Below are 13,963 nucleotides of genomic sequence, written 5' to 3' on the forward strand. Positions count from 1 at the left end.
CTGCTTCATCATCATCGAGCTGTGTCTGCACATCCCTTATGTCCTCCTCAGGTTCTTCAACAGTGTCAGCTTCAGGAGCCTGAACACTCGCCACACCACCTCCCCCGCCAATCTCCTCATCACTACTTGCCTGCCTAGCGGAGAAAGCAGCGGATGTCTTCTCCATTCTTGGCTGGGCAGTAGCTGCTGACAGTCCTCTAGTAGATCCTCCTCACTAAATAGTGGAGCTGAACCCACAGCATAAGATACTTCTGTGGGAGAGGGAACAGCATAGGACAAAGGCAACCGGGCCATGCCAACTGAGGGTTGTGTCTGAGGAACCCACCAACTGTTGACTGGGGGGTGTCAGATGTCACCTGTGATGAAGTGGATTACCATGTTAACCAATAGATGACAGCACATGGGTTGCTGGTCGAGACACGACCGCTAGCTGATACCGGGAGCTCAGGCCTCTCGCTGTGACTCCTGCTGCCACTTGCCCCTAGCCTGCTGCGACCTCTGCCTGATGAATTTAGGCCTCTGCCACTCCTCTGTGCATGTAGTGGCACTTCTCCTCTTGACATACTTAGTGCATATACGAGAGGGGTACAATATGCGCCACTACGCTTAAAACAGTATTCGTCTACAACACTAGCAGGTGTGTCCTTTTGGCTGGCCTTTCACAGTATCTAGGCCCTTAAGCCTTTAACAGAAACAAAATGGTACATACCTTAGATGTACATACGTGGTATGCACTTATGAGGGGAGTACAATATGCTCCAGTGTGCTTAAAACAGTATTTGTCTACAACACCAGCAGGTGTGTACTTTTGGCTGGCCTTTCACAGTATCTAGGCCCTTAAGACTTTAACAGGAACAAAATGGTACACTACTTAGATGTACGCACAGATTACACTTAATAGAGGACAAAACGCTTTTAATGCTCTGCTCACCCTAAATGGCTGGCTACTATTAGCTTTTCAGTTGTTGTACACACCAGTACAGAAGCACACAGTCGCTGTGTGCTACACCCAAAATTGCACTTTCTCTGTCAATCTCACTCTCTTCCCTATCAGTGCTTTTAGGCTGGATTTGGGCTTGAGATGAATCGCTGCTGTAAAAAAGCTTTTCTGTGCAACACACACTGCTGTCTGTCCCTCTCTCTATGTAATAGAATGCTGATGTGACTGGCCGCAAGATGGCTGCCAATTATATAGGGTTGTGACATCACAGGGGTGGCTGGCTGCTGATAGGCTGCATGCTGCAGTTGATTCAGGGTTCCTCCCTTCCCAGGACTCCTTGCCCCATGTCCTTACATGTGGATCCACCCTTTTAGATGCCCGGCCCCTGGAGCCTGTACCGCACTAAATGGAGTTTAATGAAGCTATTCGCATTTGTTGCAAATCAAATTCTTCCTGAAATTCGTAATGAATTTGGATTCATCAGATTCAATTCGCTCATCCCTAATGTAGATGGGAATTCACATTCCAGAGACCAGAAGACAATATATAGTAGGCTGGTATAAGTTTATCTGTTTGTCCTTTTTGAGTAAAAAGATTCATGTAGTTATAGATATATGAATACAGCGTTTCAACTTAGTTACTTCTTTAAAAGAACCATAAAGATACAGTGGTGCTTGGAAGAGTTTCCCCATTTACAGTGGTGCTTAAAAGATTGTGAACGCTTCTGAATTTTCTATATTTTTGCACAAATCTGACCTAAATCTGCATTAGATTTTTATAAAGTCCTACAGGTAGATATAGAGAACCAAATCAAACAAAGAAGTGAAAAATAATAGACTTTGATCTAAGAAAAATCATCCAATATCACATATCTGTGAGTGGAAAATGTATATGAACCCCATTGTTCTAGTATAACCCCTAGTGCATTTAATTACCCTTTATCTAACCTTTATGAAAATTAGATCTAATTTTTATCTAATCTTTTTGGTAATTTCTGACTGAACATTAGCTTGGAGGAATTTTAGTCCATTTCTCCACAAAAGAACAGCTTCAACTCTGTTATCTGGGTGGGTTTCTGCCCTGTGAACCTATCACTTCAGGTCCTTTCACAACCTTTTTATTGTATTAAAGGGGTCAGCAGAGAGCACTATGGACCAGACAAAAAAGAAATTAAATAAGAAAAGAATTTCCTCTGTAGCATACAGCTGCTTAAAAGTACTGTAAAGATTTTTTAATAGAAGTAATTTACAAATCTGTTTAACTTTCTGGCACCAGTAGTTTTAAAAAAGAAATGTTTTCCACTGGAGTACCCCTTTAAGGATTGGACAGAACTTTGACTTGGCCATTCAATTTTAACTCTACTCTACTTTAGCCAATCTTTGGAAGAACAACGTGCTTAGGGTCTGTGCCACATTCTCTTGAGATTCATGGGCATATTTTTTTTCTTGTTCCAAAAGCCTTTTGACTGTCCAAGTGATCCTTTGCATACTGCAGACAGGCAGCAATGTTCTTTTTGAAGAGCAGTGACTTTCTCTTTGCAATCTTGTTATACAGACTATTTTTGTTTAGCGTCTTCCTAATCCACGCGCACCAACGATAGCTATAGCGCCGACCGCTTGCCTTGCTCTTCCTAGTGGTGAACTCAAAAACATAACATAGTTAAAAAAAAAAGATGCATGTTCGTCAAATTCAACCAAGCAAGGTAGAAGATAGAAAAGGAGTATGGAGTGTGAATAAAGTGGAAGAAACATGAGTATATATTTCTACATATACATTAAAGGGGTACTCCGGTGGAAAACTTTTTTTTTTTTTAATCAACTGGTGCCAGAAAGTTAAACAGATTTGTAAATTACTTCTATTAAAAAATCTTAATCCCTCCAGTACTTATTAGCTGCTGAACACTACAGAGGAAATTCTTTTCTTTTTGGAACACAGAGCTCTCTGCTGAATCACGAGCACAGTGCTCTCTGCTGACATCTGTGGCCATTTTAAAAACTGTCCAGAGTAGGTGAAAATCCCCATAGCAAACATATGCTGCCCTGGACAGTTCCTAAAATGGACAGAGATGTCAGCAGAGAGCACTGTGCTCGTGATGTCAGCAGAGCAGAGAGCACTGTGTTCCAAAAAGAAAATAATTTCCTCTGTAGTATTTAGCAGCTCATAAGTACTGGAAGGATTAAGATTTTTTAATAGAAGTAATTTACAAATCTGTTTAACTTTCTGGCACCAGTTGATTAAAAAAAAAAGTTTTCCACCAGAGTACCCCTTTAATGTATATCTGTCAAATGTTCCTATTGGTGTTGCACGATCCTCTACCTTCTCTGTATCTACCCTCGTTCTTGGCAAGATCTTTGTTTGTCAACATCTCTTAGAGAGGGTAGCAATAGACAAATATCCTCCATTTGCACACAATCTGTCTGACTGTGCAATAGTGGATTCCAAACACTTTAGGGATTGTTTTGTAACCTTTTCAAGTCTTATAAGCATAAAAATGTATTTGCTAATCCAAAAGGTTCTTACACTTTTGCCTCTCACATATATGTGATTTTTCAACATTTTCCTCAATAAAAAAAACTAACAGGTCTAATATTTTTGACTCATTTGTTTGATAAGGTTTTTTTCATCTTCTTTTTACGACTTTCGTGAAAATCAGATGTAGATTTATGTCAAATTTAGGCAGAAATTTATGAAGGGTTCACAAACTAAACTGTAAATTGTAAAACTCCTAAAGCTTAAGTTTACTGCAGCTACTGCAGTCTTATTGAAAATATTACAGATCTATAAGCAACTCATACAAGTCTGCCACATACTAAATGCACTACAAACCTTTTTTGCATGCCGTTGGTTTTCCAGCTTTGTGCCAGCACTACGCTGCTTACTACAGGTTTTCCCCTTAAAGTGACATAATCGTCAGTTAAATCTCCATTAAAGTTGCCACAAAGACCACAGACTTTGTTTTGAAGTCTCTCACTGATGGAAATTTTGATGATGTTGAATCCATTGTAGTGAATCTGAATGTCAGGGCTTGTGTCAATCACCAAAAATCCCTCACTGCTGTATATTTTAGTTGAAAGTCCAGTAACGAAAGGGACTGTCACTTGTGTTCCATTTACCTATAATAGTAACAAAAGAGTAAAGGGTTTTTTAAAGTTACACATTTTATAATGTTGTCTACCATGATAGGACTACTACTGGCTGAACTTTTTTTTACTAACAAGGTATCCCCTGATATCTGATTTTTGTGAAAGCTTCTACCAAGCCAATATAAAGGAGTAATGTAACCATTAACACTTATCCTATATCCACAGAATATGGGCTAAGGATGTGATTGCAGGAGGTGCGACCGCTGGAACACCCCATAATCCAAGAGCAGCATTCTAGGAGCTCCCAACAGAAGTGAGAAGTGGTTGGACATGCACCGTGTGGATAAATTCACTTGCTATGAGACAGCCAAAGTTAGCCAAGTGAAGCACTCAGCTATCTTTAGCAGTCAAATAGCATATGAATTAAGTGGCAGTGTGCATGCACGTATGGTTTTATTTCAATGGGAGCCTCTGGAACCCCATTCTTTATATTGTGGGGGCTCCAATGGTCAGAGTACTGCAATCATACCCGTATGATGCCATGACCTCCCTCTTTAGCAAATGCAAGAATGTCTGTGACTAACCTGGCTGGAATACTGGCAGTTTTGTGTATGTATGTAGGATCATCAGGTCTCTATGACTATAATGCATCTGCCAGAAATCAAAACAAGTGTTCTCAGGAGGACCTAAAAGTTTTTCAACACTGGCTTTTGGCATGTAATGTTACATGTTTATATATCAGCTAAGATATTATCAAACCCCTCAACACCCCATCATTTACTTTTACATCATGGTAGCATTAGAAAAAGTGTGGAGCAGATTTAGAAGCTTAGCCGGCCGCAAGCATGGCTGGTGTTGGCTGTTTAGGACATACTACAGCTAACAACCGCCATCAGTTGGCGAGACATTCGATAACTAATCAGTAACTATGGCTTCTAGGCAGTTGGACAGAGGGGTGGGCCCATATTGTCACATATTGTGCCTCCTTCCCTGTTCAAATCAATTGGTGACAGAAAGGTTTACAGGTTGCAAAATACTTCTGTACCCTGTATACCCTGGAGGAGGTTCTGTAGTCTATTTAGTTAGACCACAGTGGTCTCTGCTGCCACCTCTGTCCCTGTCAGGAACTGTCCAGAGCAGGAGAGGTTTGCTCTGGGGATTTGCTAATGCACTAAACAGTTCCTGTCATGCACAGAGATGGCTGCAGTGAGCATAGTGTCTGACTGGAAAGACAACAGAACTTGAATCAGTGCATAAAGCACCTGACAAGTACTTAAAGCCTTGAGATTTTTTAACCTGTTAACAACGTAGAACAAGTAGACTCATCCTGAGGCCAATAAAATAATACTCCACTGGAAAACATTTTCTTTTAAATCAAATGGTGCCAGAAAGTTAAACAGATTTGTAAATTCCTTCTATTAAAAAATTACAATCCTTCCAGTACTTTTTAGATGATGTATACTACAGTGGAAATTCTTTTGTTTTTGAATTTCCTTTCTGTCTGACAACATGCTCTCTGCTGACACCCCTGTCCATGTCTGGAAATGTGCCGAGTGAGAGAGGTTTGCTATGGGGATTTGCTCCTACTCTGGACAATTCCTAAAAGGGACAGAGGTGTCAGCAGAGAGCATGTTGTCAGAGACAGAAAGGAAATTTAAAAAGAAAATAACTTCCTCTGTAGTATTTAGCAGCTGATAAGTACTGAAAGGATTGTGATTTTTTAATAGAAGTAATTTACAAATCTGTTTAACTTTCTGGCACCAGTTGATTTAAAAGAAAATTTTATCCAGTAGAGTACCCCTTTAACCCCTTAAGGACCATGGAAGTATGGGTACGACCTGACGTCCTGGCACCTGTAAGCCGGTGGAAATCCGGTCCTTGCTGCTCGCTGGGCGGGGACAGGAGCGTGATGCCTGCTGAAATCATTCAGCAGGCACCCCATGTAAACCACTGGGGGGGGGGGGGCATGAGACCCGACCCCCCCCCCCCTTTTCCCCCTTATCCAGCAGGAGTGAGGTGGCATGGATGCCACCTCACGATCACGTGATTGATCTGTCGGAATGACCGACTAATCACTACCCTGATGGGTGGTGATCGGGGTCAGCGGAGGTCTCCTACATTTACCTGGCTCGGCGGGGGTCCCCTCAGAAGTGGCGACGGCGGACAGGAGCAGCAGGAGCAGTGGCAGCAGCAGCGGCGGTCCAGGCGGATGTTGCTCATCAAGAGATCTCAGCATGCACAGCCAAAGGGCATGCTGGTAGTTATACAACTCCCAGCATGCCCTTTGGTAGTCTGTGCATGCTGGGGGATGTAGTTATGCAGCAGTTATGAAAAAGTGTGGATCCAGCTGTTGAAAAACTACAACTCTCAGCATGCCCTTCGTTTGTCAATGGTATGCTGAGAGTTGCAGTTTTGCAACAGCTGAAGGCACACTGATTGTGAAACAGAGTTTGTGTCCTAACTCAGTGTTTCGCAACCAGTGTGCCTCCAGCTGTTGCGAAAAATACAACTCCCAGCATGCATTGAGAGACCGTACATGCTGGGAGTTCTAGTTTTGCAACAGCTGAAGGTTTGACCCCCCTCCCCCCGATGTGTACATTCACATGGGCGGGGGTTTACAGTGAGTTTTCTGCTGCAAGTTTGAGATGCGGCAAATTTTCCACTGCAGCTCAAACTCCCAGCAAGAAACTCACTGTAAACCACTGCCCGTGTGAATGTACCCTAAAAACACTACACTACACCTACACAAAATAAAAAGTAAAACACAACATATACTCTTACACAGTCGTCATCCCCCCCCCAATAAAAAAAAAAAAACGTCTTGTATGGCACTGTTTCCAAAACAGAGCCTCCAGCTGTTGAAAAACAACAACTCCCAGTATTGCCAGACAGCCACTGACTGTCAAGGCATGCTGGGAGTTTTGGAGATATTCTGTTTGGGAAACACTGCCGTAGGGTATTTTGGTGGCGGATGCAAATCCCCAATTTGGGCCTGAAATGAGCATGGGACTCTCTCGCTTTTTGAGCCCTGTCATATTTCAAGGCAACAGTTTAGTGCTACATATGGGGTATTTCCGTACTTGGGAGAAATTGCGCTACAAATTTTGGGGGGCTTTTTTTTCCTTTTACCCCTTTTAAAAAGGAAAAGTTGGGGTCTACACCAGCATGTTAGTGTAAAAATGTTTTTATTTTTACACTAACATGCTGGTGTTGCCCCATACTTTTAATTTTCACAAGGGGTAAAAGGGAAAAAAAAGACCCTCAAAATGTGTAAGTCAAATTCTGCTGAGTATGGAAATACCCCATATCTGAGGGCTCACAACATGGCTCAGAAGTGAGAGCACACCACATACATTTGAGGTCTAAATTGGTGATTTGCAAAGGGGTGGCTGATTTTACAGTGCTTCTGACATAAACCAAAAACAATAAATACCCCATGTGTGACCCCATTGTGGAAACTCCACAAACGTAACAAGGGGTATAATGAGCCTTAACACCCCACATGTGTTTGACAAATTTTTGTTAAAGTTGGATGTGAAAATGAAGAAAAAAAATATTTCACTAAAATGCTATTGTTACCCTACATTTTTCATTTTTCCAAATTTTTCAAAATAGGAAAAAAGCCCTCCAAAATTTGTAGTCCCATTTCTTCTGAGTATGGAAATAACCCATATGTGGATATAAAGTGCTCTGTGGGCAAACTACAATGCTCAGAAGAGAAGGAGCATCAGTGGACTTTTGGAGAGAGAATGTGTCCGAAACTGAAGGCCATGTGTGTTTACAAAGCTTATATGGAGCCAGAACAGTGGACCCCCCCCCCCCACATGTGACCCCATTTTGGAAACTACACCCCTCACGTAACCAAATTCTCTCTCCAAAAGCTCAATGGCGCTCCTTCTCTTCTGAGCATTGTAGTGCGCCCGCAGAGAACTTTACATCCACATATGGGGTATTGCCATTCTCAGAAGACATGGAGTAACACATTTTGGGGGGCATTTTATCCTACTAACCCTTCTAAAAATAGTAAATTTGGGGGAAAACCAGCATTTTAGTGAAAAAAAAATGGGGTGTTAAGGCTCATTGTACCCCTTGTTATGTACCTTGAGGGTGTAGTTTCCAAAATAGTATGCCATGTTAGTTTTTGTTGTTGTTTTTGCTGTTCTGGTACCATAGGGGCTTCCAAAATGTGACATGCCCCCCAAAAACCATTTCAGAAAAACTCACTCCCAAACTCACTCCCCAAATTTCCTCTCCTGCGCCCGCAGAACACTTTACATACACATATGAGGTATTTCCTTACTCGAGAGAAATTGGGTTACAAATTTTTGGGGGGATTTCTCTCCTTTTACCTTGTAAAAATTCAAAAACTGGGTCTACAAGAATATGCGAGTGTAAAATATTTAGATTTTGAATTTTCTCCTTCACTTTTCTACTATTCCTGTGAAACATCTAAAGGGTTAACACACTTTTTGAATGTCATTTTGAATACTTTGAGGGGTGCATTTTTTATAATGTGGTCACATATTTCTAATAGGAAGGCCCTTCAAATCCACTTAAAAACTGAACTGTTCCCTGAAAAATTCAGATTTTTACATTTTTTGTGAAAAATTTGAAAATTGCTGCTGAACTTTGAAGCCCTTTGATGTCTTCCAAAAGTAAAAACATGTCAACTTTATGATGCAAGCATAAAGTAAATATATTGTATATATGAATCAATGTATAAATTATTTGGTATGTCTATTTTCCTTACAAGCAAAGAGCTTCAAAGTAAAAAAAAAAGCAACATTTTTCAATTTTTCATGAAATTTTGGAATTTTCCACCAAGAAATTATGAAAGTATCAACGAAAATTTACCACTATGTTAAAGTAAAATATGTCATGAAAAAACTATCTCAGAATCAAATTCATAAGTAAAAGTATCCCAGAGTTATTAATGCTTAAAGGAGTAGTCCAATGCTGAAAATCTTATCCCCTATCCTGAGGATAGGGGTTAAGTTTCAGATCGTTGGGGGTCTGACCACTGGGGCCCCCCGCGATCTCCTGTACAGGGCCCCGGCTCGCTGGCCAGAGAGCGGGTGTCGACCACCGCATGAAGTGGCGGCCGACACACCCCCTCAATACAACTCTATGGCGGAGCTGGAGATTGCTGAAGGCAGCGCTCTGGCTCTGCCATAGAGTTGTATTGAGGGGGGCGTGTCAGCCGCCATTCGTGCGGTGGTCAACACCGGGGGCCCCATACAGGAGATCGCGGAAGGCCCCAGCGGTTGGACCCCCGCGATCTGAAACTTATCCCCTATCCTTAGGATAGGGGAAACGTTTTATACCACAGGATATCTCTTTTAAAATGAATGCTCTGGTCCTTAAAGGGGTATTCCAGGAAAAAACTTTTTGTTATATATATCCAACTGGCTCCAGAAAGTTAAACAGATTTGTTAATTTCTTCTATTAAAAAATCTTACTCCTTCCAATATATAGCTGCTGAACTTGATTTGTTCTTTTCTGTCTGGCAACAGTGCTCTCTGCTGACATCTCTGCTTGTCTCGTGAACTGCACAGAGTAGAATAGGTTTGCTATGGGGATTTGCTTCTACTCTCGACAGTTCCCGAGACACGGGTCATCAGAGAGCACTTGGACAGACTTCAGCAGATCATAAGTACTGAAAGGATTAAGATTTTTTTAATAGAAGTAATTTACAAATCTGTTTAACTCTCTGGAGCCAGTTCATATATATATATAAAAAAAGCTTTTCTAGGATAACCCCTTTAAGTTGAAAATGGGCTTGGTCCTTAAGGGGTTAACCCCTTAAGGACCCAGCCCAAATATACCTTAAGGACCCGGCCATTTTTTGAACATCTGACCACTGTCACTTCAGGCATTAATAACTCTGGGATGCTTTTATCTTTCATTCTGATTCCGAGATTGTTTTTTCGTGACATATTCTACTTTATGTTAGTGGTAAAATTTTGTCCATACTTGAAAATTTTGCATTTTTTTTTACTTTGAAGCTCTCTGCTTATAAGGAAAATGGATATTCCAAATAAATTATACATTATATACAATATGTCTACTTTATGTTTGCATCATAAAGTTGACATGTTTTTACTTTTGGAAGACATCAGAGGGCTTCAAAGTTCAGCAGCAATTTTCCAATTTTTCAGGGACCAGTTCAGTTTTGAAGTGGATTTGAAGGGCCTTCATATTGGATATACCCCACAAATGACCCCATTATAAAAACTGCACCCCTCAAAGTATTCAAAATTACATTCAGTAAGTGTGTTAACCCTTTAGGTGTTTCACAGGAATAGCAGCAAAGTGAAGGAGAAAATTCAAATTCTTCATTTTTTACACTCGCATGTTCTTGTAGACCAAGTTTTTGAATTTTTACAAGTGGTAATAGGAGAAAAAGCCCCCAAAATGTGTAACCCAATTTTTCTCGAGTAAGGAAATACCTCATATGTGTATGTCAAGTGTTCGGCGGGCGCAGTAGAGGGCACAGAAGGGTAGGAGCGACAATGGGATTTTGGAGAGTGAATTTTTCTGAAATGGTTTTTGGGGGGCATGTCACATTTAGAAAGCCCCTATGGTGCCAGAACAGCAAAAAACACCACATGGCATACCATTTTGGAAACTACACCCCTAAAGGCACGTAACAAGGGGTTAGCCTTAACACCCCACAGGTGTTTGACAACTTTTCGTTAAAATCGGATGTGTAAATGGAAAAAAAAAAATTCACACTAAAGTGCAGTTTTTCCCCCAAATTTACAATTTTTACAAAGGGTAATGGGAGAAAATGCCTTCCCAAATTTGTAACCCTATCTCTTCTGAGTATGGAAATACCCCATGTTAGGACGTAAAATGCTTTGCGGGCGAACTACAATGCTCAGAAGAGAAGGAGTCACATTTGGCTTTTTGAAAGCAACTTTTGCTGAAATGGTTTTTTGGGGGCATGTCGCATTTAGGAAGCCCCTGTGGTGCCAAAACAGCAAAAAATACCCACAAGGCATACTATTTTGGAAACTACGCCCCTCAAGGAACGTAACAAGGGGTCCGCTGAGCCTTAACACCCCACAGGTGTTTGACGACTTTTCGTTAAAGTTGTATGTGTAAATGAAAACTTTTTTTTTTTACTAAAATGCAGTTTTTCGCCTAAATTTTACATTTTTACAAGGGGTAATAGGAGAGAATGACCCCCAAAATTTGTAACCCCATTTCTTCTGAGTATGGAAATACCCCATGTTAGGACGTAAAATGCTGGAATGGTAGTCAGGGGCCATGTGCTTTTACAAAGCCCCCCGTGGTGCCAGAACAGTGGACCCCCCACATGTGACCCCATTTTGGAAACTACACCCCTTACAGAATTTAATAAGGGGTGCAGTGAGTATTTACACCCCACAGATCTTTGGAACAGTGGGCTGTGCAAATGAAAATGTAATTCTTAATTTTTACGGACCACTGTTCCAAAAATCTGTCAGACACCTGTGGGGTGTAAATTCTCAATGTACCCCTTGTTACATTATGTGAGGGGTGTAGTTTCCAAAATGGGGTCACATGTGTCGGGGGTCCATTGTTTTGGCACTATGGGGGCTTTGTAAACACATGTAGCCTTCAATTTCGGACAAATTTTCTCTACAAAATCCGAATGGCGCTCCTTCTCTTCTTAAATTCACATATGGGGTATGTTCTTACTCAGAAGAGATGGGGTTACAAATTTTGGGGGGCTTTTTTCCTATTTTCCCTTGTGAAAATGAAAAATTTAGGGTAACACCATTTTATTTATTTTAGTAAAAAATATAATTTTTTTTCATTTTTGCCTCCAACTTTAATGAAAATTCGTCAAACACCTGTGGGGTGTTCAGGCTCACTATACCCCTTGTCACATTCGGTGAGGGGTGTAGTTTCCAAAATGGGGTCACATGTGGGTATTTTTTTTTGCGTTTGTCAGAACCGCTGTAAAATCAGCCACCCCTGTGCAAAACACCAATTTAGGCCTCAAATGTACATGGTGCGCTCTCACTCCTGAGCCTTGTTGTGTGCCCGCAGAGCATTTACGCCCACATCTGGGGTATTTCCGTACTCAGGAGAAATTGCAGTACAAATTTTGGGGGTCTTTTTTCTTTTACCGCTTGTGGAAATAAAAAGTATGGGGCAACACCAGCATGCTAGTGTAAATTTTTTTACACTAACAGGCTGGTGTAGCCCCCAACTTTTCCTTTTCACTAGCGGTAAAACGAAAAAAACAAAAACAAAATTTGTAGTGCAATTTCTCCCGAGTATGGCGATACCCCATATATGGCCCTAAACTGTTTCCTTGAAATACGACAGGGCTCCGAAGTGAGAGAGCGCCATACGCATTTGAGGACCAAATTAGGGATTGCATAGGGGTGGACATAGGGGTATTCTACACCAGTGATTCCCAAACAGGGTGCCTCCAGCTGTTGCTAAACTCCCAGCATGCCTGGACAGTCAGTGGCTGTCCAGAAATGCTGGGAGTTGTTGTTTTGCAACAGCTGGAGGCTCCGTTTTGGAAACCCTGACGTACAAGACATTTTTAATTTTTTATTGGGGGGGTGGGGACAGTGTAAGGGGTGTATATGTAGTGTTTTACCCTTTATTATGTGTTAGTGTAGTGTAGTGTTTTAGGGTACATTCACACTGGCGGATTACGGTGAATTTCCCGCTAGGAGTTTGCGCTGTCCAAACTTGAAGCAGGAAATTTACTGTAAACCTGCCCGTGTGAATGTACCCTGTACGTTCACATGGGGGGGGCAAACCTCCAGCTGTTTCAAAACTACAACTCCCAGCATGTACTGACAGACCGTGCATGCTGGGAGTTGTACTTTTGCAACAGCTGGAGGCACACTGGTTGGAAAACCTTCAGTTAGGTTATGTTACCTAACTCAGTATTTTCCAACCAGTGTGCCTCCAGCTGTTGCAAAACTACAACTCCCAGCATGTACTAATCACCGAAGGGCATGCTGGGAGATTTAGTTATGCAACAGCTGGAGGTACCCAACTACAACTCCCAGCATGCCGAGACAGCTGTTTGCTTTCTGGGCATGCTGGGAATTGCAGTTTTGCAACATCTGGAGGGCTACAGTTAGAGACCACAGTCTCAGACTGTAGCCCTCCAGATCAACTTACCGGCTTCCGTAGGATCGTGGGAGCCGTCCTCTTCTGACGCAGGTCATGCCGCCCGCCGATCAACATCGCCGCAGCCTCCGGACGGGTAAGTGGACGTCGGCGCCCGGTCCCCTTCGGTTCCCCGTTCTGCCCCGCCTATTGTGGGTGGGCAGGACAGGGAAAACGAAAGTTAACCCCCCCCCGCCCCCGGTCTGCTATTGGTCGTCGCCTCTGACGATCAATAGCAGACCAATAGCAGGGATAGGAGGGGTGGCAACCCTGCCACCTCACTCCTATGCCTACAGGGGGATCGTGGGTGTCTTAGACAACCGCGATCCCCCTTCTATTCCGGGTCACCGGGTCACAATAGACCCGTATGACCCGGAATCGGCGCAAATCGCAAGTGTGAATTCATGGATACGCCCTGGATCCTTAAGTACGTCAAGGCATATCCATACGCTCTAGGTCCTTAAGTGGTTAAGGGTGCATATTGTGGGCTCAGGACTCAAGCTCACATAATACCTGACAGCTCCTGGCTGCTTTCAGCAGCTTAGGGCCTTGGATAATAGCCAGAATGGAGCAAACTCTGCTGCTGGCTATTTTTTATTTTGATATTTTTATATTATTCATTAATTCATTAATTAATTTATTAATGTTTATTAACCATCAACAAATAAAATACAGATAGTAGGTCAGTGACATAAATGGAAAATATACAAAGACCATTGTCCCCAATTAGCAAATTAGTCACTGTAAAAGAGGAACATTTGTAAATTTTTGTATATACAACAACAACGAGAAAAAATCCTAGCAGCCAACA

General features: G+C 42.0%; 1 protein-coding gene across 1 annotated transcript in view; it reads right to left on the reverse strand.

The window, feature by feature from the left end:
* Window positions 1-13,963, reverse strand: part of TECTA (tectorin alpha) — a 271,389-nt gene that overhangs the window by 67,987 nt on the left and 189,439 nt on the right. Inside the window, exon 16 of the mRNA XM_056544773.1 lies at window positions 3,767-4,053. Coding sequence (XP_056400748.1) covers window positions 3,767-4,053 — 287 coding nt within the window. The remainder of the gene's footprint in view (window positions 1-3,766; window positions 4,054-13,963) is intronic.

Source organism: Hyla sarda, chromosome 10 (assembly GCF_029499605.1).
Source record: "Hyla sarda isolate aHylSar1 chromosome 10, aHylSar1.hap1, whole genome shotgun sequence".
NCBI lineage: Eukaryota > Metazoa > Chordata > Amphibia > Anura > Hylidae > Hyla > Hyla sarda.